At 41.8% G+C, this 6,161-nt stretch overlaps 1 protein-coding gene across 1 annotated transcript; it reads left to right on the forward strand.

Annotated features, from left to right (window-relative positions):
• The first annotated feature begins 460 nt into the window (after positions 1 to 460).
• LOC307209878 (trypsin inhibitor ClTI-1-like) lies at positions 461 to 5,553 on the forward strand. The gene is made up of 4 exons (XM_079965247.1): positions 461 to 648; positions 1,447 to 1,487; positions 2,691 to 2,800; positions 5,367 to 5,553. The coding sequence occupies exons 1-4, from the start codon at positions 594 to 596 to the stop codon at positions 5,410 to 5,412; spliced, it is 252 nt and encodes an 83-aa protein (XP_079821373.1). The 5' UTR covers positions 461 to 593; the 3' UTR covers positions 5,413 to 5,553.
• The last annotated feature ends 608 nt before the right edge of the window (positions 5,554 to 6,161 follow it).

Raw genomic sequence — 6,161 nt, forward strand, 5'->3', positions numbered from 1 at the left:
TACAGTAAACATGTCAAAGAACACCTTGGCTTGTCACAGTTATCAGAACTTTTAATATTTAATCTTGCCAATGCTGTTAGTCATTTGCTTCTGTTTTAATATGGCCTTGGGTGAGTCAATAGAAAGCTGCCATATAAACTGTTGACAATAAAAAATAGAGCAATAAAATATAGTTCCTTTCAATCTTACAGCATGTGTTTATAGCAAGGCTAGAGATATGAAGCAGAGTCAACAGATAATAGTCTGAATTACTTATTGTGGCATTCAAAAGTGGCAGCTTGTATATGAATATGCTCCTTAAAGTGTCCTGGCATTCATGATTTCTAGCGTCTAGTTCTGTGATAACACAGATCTTTGAACCCACCCGGACAAATTATCTCATATGGTTTGTGCTGTGTTGGCTATTACTTCACCGCCCTCTTTCCCTTCAAAAATACCTTTCCCATAGCACACGCTTGTTTGGACAATGACGTCAAGGAGGAGGGGGAGTCTGAGGTGCCACAAACAGGTCATATAAAAAAGTTTCTTTTGGAATCTTGAGACATAGCTTCTTCAAAAGGATTATTCTTTTAATGTGAATAAGCAGCTCTACAATGAGAGTAACTAGCATATTCCTTCTCCTTGCAGTGGGGATCTTCTGTTCCTCAGGTAAGGGCTACATAGAATTCACGTCTTTTTCCTTGCAGATGCTAAAATTCCCAGTATAATTGTTCAGTCAATTTCCTATATGCTCCTGACAAAGGAGAGTATAGGAAAACATGCACCTCTATGATGGGATAGAGTTTTATTTTGGGGCTGAGGGGAAAAAAGAACAGAGAGGAAAGGTGTTTGAGTGACTTTGATGAGAACTAAAAAGGAACCAGATCTACGTTTTAGATCTTCTCCAGATTTTGTATTGCAGTTCTGCAGTCAGGTAATGTGTGTAAAATTCATATACTATGGTAGTTTCCATTAAAGGAAGCGCATTAGTGAAAATAACATACAAAAATGCATTATATTACAGGAAATTGCTTCACCAAAACATATATGTTAGTCAAAATTAAATGTTCTCTTTTAAAAATCCAAGATTTAAAGATTATTCTATTTTTAAGGTCTAAATATGCAGCAGCAGACCTTGACACCTCAAATTTCCATGGCACCCTGTGTGAAGCCAAAATCTGAACCTTGCCTCTCGCTTTGCATTGGACTTCATATCATGGCATCTGCTGCAGCGCCCCCCAAAAGCTCCACACCCAGGGTGACCGAACAGGTCACGTTCCCCTAGATCCACCTTTGAAATATGCACCCTTGTCAAATGAATGTATTTTTGTTAAATGTTTAAATGTTGTTGTTGTTTAAAAAAATTAGACTGATTTGATGCAGCTATAACACAACCAGCCGAGGTTACAGTCTCTGCTAGAGGTAGAGTGGATTTCTAATCAATAATGTTTTTTCTCACATTGTTAGGCAATGCAGAACCTGATGGTGGCAACGGTGAGGCAAGAGAGGTAATGTTGTCTTGATTATTTAAGTGCAGTGCATCCTGCTTTGGTGAAATTTTACCCCACCAATATATGGCAAATGCACTATTGTCACATAAAAGAAGTCAGAACAATACAATGTGTCAGGTACTGACAGTGCTTCCCCCCCTTTTTGGGTAGAAAATGAGGTGCCGGTACACATACATTGATAAAAGAGTCATGGATGCCAGCACAAAATGGCTACCCTGGGTACTGAGCTGAAATTCAGGCAACCCAAACCTTCTGTCGTTGCCTTCGAGAGGAGTGCACTGAAATCACCTAGCTACATTTCTCTGTGTATTTCCTTACTAATAAACCAGGAGTAGGGAACCTAAGACCTGGGGTTGGATGTGGCCCCCAGGCCTTTATATCTGGCCCCAGGACTCACTCTAGGCCCACCCCCAGGCTATGCCCAGGAACCCTTATCATTCATATATTTGGAAATTAGTCAACTGCACAGATGCAAGAGTCTCAACCATTGCCCTGCTCACTTTTACCTCTGGCCCTGAGCAACCCCTGGCATGCACTCCCCATTAATGAATATGGTCCTATGAGTGGAAAAATATTCCCCACTGCTGCTATAAACTAGCTACACAGATATTTTACTAAGCATGCTGGCTGGGGCTGATGAGAGTTGAGGTCCAACATTATCTTGACGGCAACAGGTTGAGGAAGGCTGCAGTAAAGAAGCTCTTGCCAAACAAACTAGGATTGATAACTGCAAAAGGCAGCAGCTTTTACTGGGAAACAAATGCCAGAGCATACAATGCTTCGGTAGCTATCATGCCAATGTCTAAATTTCCATGCCATTCTTCACTCTGCTTCCTCAACTTAACCTTCTCCAGTATCTTTGTTCTTCAATATCATCCTCTATTAAAGAATACTAGGATCGGCTCTATCATTAGGTAGCGTGAGGCAATTGCCTCGGGCAGTTGATTTTGGGTGTCATGAAAGAGGAGCAAATGTATTGTTCTTGGATTTTTCCTGCCAGAAAGGGGGAGGTGGTTGTGAGATTTTCTTGCCTCGGGCACTGCTCATGGGTACTATGGCTTGACTTGGGGAGAGTGGCACCCTTTGTCACTGCGTTTTGAGTAAGCAAAATGTCTTGCACCAACTTTGAGCTTTGGGGAATATAAATTTAAAAGATTGTTGCTGTTCCAGATACTGAACTGTACAGCTTTTATTCAACAGCCAGCCTGTGAACTTTATGAAACACCAGGATGCCCTAGAAATTTTGATCCTGTCTGTGGCACTGACCAAGTGACCTATCCCAATGAGTGTACCTTGTGCAGTACAAATCAGTAAGTATCTGTTTTTCCTTTACCAGTTAGTTTCTTCAAGGGAACCTGTTTTCTTTAGGCCTTTGGCCATCTTTCAAGCCTCTTAAGTAGATAGGAGCGCCAGTAGGTTCCACAGGGAAAGAAATAGTAAGTGAGACACCTTAAGGTCCCTCCTTTCAATCTCTGTGGTCACCCCTCCTGTGAACAGAAGCTTTCCCTAAGAGGTACAACACTCACATCATAAAGATTACCCACACTCCAAAATAGAGCAGCAACATATATATCAGTCATAAAGTAATTCAAATACTTAAAATTGCTACTTGCTCTGGTATATGGAGTGGTGCTCTTTAAATGGGTCCTGCGGAAAGGTGGGCTATCTGGCCAATGTAGCCTGATGGCAGATGCAGCCTAATTCACTTAGGTTCTTGTAGTATTTTTAATATAACATTTTGTATTGGTTTTACATGATTTTATACATTTTAACTTTAACCATTTCAAACATTAAAATAAAAGGTTTCTTTTGAACCTTCGGACCTCCTTCCCTCCCTCTATGGGTTCCATATTTAAGATTTAAGTTTTCTGCATCCTTTTCCTTTATCCATCTGTTAGGTATCTATAGTTACCATATTTAATTCCACATTACAAGTGTCATTATATCCCTGCCAATGATTTTAACTGTTTAACTGTCTTTTAAATAAATTAAGAATTTACTCCAGTCTTTTAAAAATAATTGATCTTCCTGGTTTCTGATCTTCCCCGTCAGTTTCACCATCTCTGCACACTCCATCAGTTTTGTTTGCCATTCTTCTCTTGTTGGTACTTCTCCTTCCTTCCATCTCTGGGCTAGGTTCTCCTAGTATTTTTAGTCCCAACAGCAAGATGGAAACAATAGTTCTGAAGAAGCATCGTGAGGAACAGAAATAGGAGATTGAAGGGAGCTTGTTCCAACATCAGAGGCAGATCCACACCATACATTTAATGCATATCCAACACATATTTATAGCAGAGGACTTGCTCTTCAAAGAATCCTGAGAGCTGTGCTTTGTTAAGGGCAGCTCTCTGTGAGAAGGAAACAACATAAGCATGTGACAATAAGCTGGGGTTCTGCCCAGTAGAAAGGGTATTGCTGGCACCTACAAACCCAATTTTCATGTTCCACACTCACTTTCTGAAAATTTGCACTCCCTTCTCCTGCTGCACATCTGCATGGGTGGTTGTGAGAGGTTCCAAAGCAGTATGGAAGATGACTCAGGAACTGCAAAGGTGCAGGAATCAACAAAAACAGTCTCCCTCTTTCTATTAGAACAGGGATTGAGTGGCTCTCCAGAAGTTATTGGATGACACTTCTCATCATCCCTGGCCATTGGGGTTGATGGGAGATGGAGTCCAATAACATTTGGAGGGCCATGTATTTTCCATCCCTGAATTAGCAGGAACGAAATCCAAATCCCTTCTATCCGCAGAAGGACTCATTCCATGAATGGAAAGGCACCTTAGGATCCAAATCAATGTCTCCCCCTCCCTCTTTCTCAAGAACGTGAATTTCATCTAGTGAATTCTGAACATATAGCTGCTCTTGAAGGAACAAGGTCATTTTTTCCGGTCAGTTGGCAGGGCCTTATTTGACACAGAGGAGGTGAAAGTCTCCCTTAAGAGCCTTTTCACTGTTTCAGAGACTGTGCAGGCAGTAGCTCCATGTATGCCTGTGCATATGTCACTTTCAGTATTGATACTTCAACAGGAATCTTTATGTGTGAGTAATAAGGATAAGGATGGGGGAGAAAGTTGGTTTTGTTGACATTTTAGGTGAATCTACCTTATCTGAATTTCTCAAAAACCACAGGCAGAAAAACAGTTCTCCTGTGAAAGCCACAGTACTCTGAATTTTGAAACACAGTTCTCTTGCTCCAAAGTGTGTGGGGAGGGAGACGTATGCATTACTTGCATGCAAATGCTGGTGAATTTTCATGAGGACTTGGCCAGTGAGATCCTGCCCAAATTGTAAAATTCTATCTCTTATAAGTTGTCCATGCCCTGAACACTAAAGGTAAAGGTAAAGGTACCCCTGCCCGTACGGGCCAGTCTTGACAGACTCTGGGGTTGTGCGCCCATCTCACTTAAGAGGCCAGGGGCCAGCGCTGTCCGGAGACACTTCCGGGTCACGTGGCCAGCGTGACATCGCTGCTCTGGCGAGCCAGAGCCGCACACGGAAACGCCGTTTACCTTCCCGCTGGTAAGCGGTCCCTATTTATCTACTTGCACCCGGAGGTGCTTTCGAACTGCTAGGTTGGCAGGCGCTGGGACCGAGCAGCGGGAGCGCACCCCGCCGCAGGGATTCGAACCGCCGACCTTTCGATCGGCAAGCCCTAGGCGCTGAGGCTTTAACCCACAGCGCCACCTGCGTCCCGCCCTGAACACTAGCAGGTGTCAAAATGTATTATCGCACAAATGCATTAGCCTCTGGCCCTAGCAATGCCTATCTGAAATACATATGCTCAGATTCTCACAAGGCATGATTTGGCAGCATCTCAACTTTGACCTGGGAAATGAAAGATACTATTCAGTATGTTTTATACCTTTTTTGCAGGCAAAAGAATGTACAAGTCAAAATTAAGAAGGCTGGAATTTGCTGAGTGTTGAACATGCATCATTTTTTGCTGAAGAATTTAGGAGTGGGCTTTCTGGCTTTCTCTGATGAAAATGCAGAGTTAATAACTGCTTGTTATTCCAATTTTCCAGATTTTATTGTCAATAAAACAACAGCACTGCAGCAATCTAGTTTGGTCATTGTATTTATTCTTGATGGGTAATTTTTGGCAAGTGAAATAAGCAACACTCTTCTGCTGAACTATATGACGAAGAGTTTGCACACACATTTTCTGCCGAGTCCTCTTTGTATAAGGAACTGCATGCAGGAGGTACTGTATGAATTAGATGGCTATATTTCATAGCATTTGTCTGTAATCACAACAGAACTGGAATGAGCTGCCCACACCATCTGGTGAGATGTTTTTCATTTATTTACTGCCATAAAAGAAACTGTTGTTTCTTCACTTGAATAATTCATAGCCTGCTCTTCATTAATCCCAGAACAGGCTACAATATAAAAAATTAAGCAGATAATAAACAATAAAACCAGTTACATAAAACCAATAAAGAGAAGATCATCATCTACAGTCATTGAACAAGACAACAAGCTGCCCAATTCCACATCCAGCTTAACTAACAGCCTGGGCAAATAAATATACTTTTAACTGGTGCCCCGAACCCATACCAGTTGATGTCAGTTGAATTTGCGAAGAGAAGCCTGGAGTTGGACAATACCTTTATTAGGACGAACCCACCCACTCCCCAAATACAAAAATTCTCCAGAACTCTTCAT

This window comes from Podarcis cretensis (assembly GCF_951804945.1).
Source record: "Podarcis cretensis genome assembly, chromosome: 2".
Classification (NCBI taxonomy): Eukaryota; Metazoa; Chordata; class Lepidosauria; order Squamata; family Lacertidae; genus Podarcis; species Podarcis cretensis.

What these genes read in the sequence shown, in the direction of transcription:
- LOC307209878 (XM_079965247.1), top strand. Translation starts at nt 594, where the DNA reads ATGAGAGTAACTAGCATATTCCTTCTCCTTGCAGTGGGGATCTTCTGT. An exon ending in GCAACGGTGAGGCAAGAGAG is followed by an intron (nt 1,488 to 2,690) that starts GTAATGTTGTCT and finishes TTTATTCAACAG; the next exon opens with CCAGCCTGTGAACTTTATGA. An exon ending in ACCTTGTGCAGTACAAATCA is followed by an intron (nt 2,801 to 5,366) that starts GTAAGTATCTGT and finishes CCTTTTTTGCAG; the next exon opens with GCAAAAGAATGTACAAGTCA.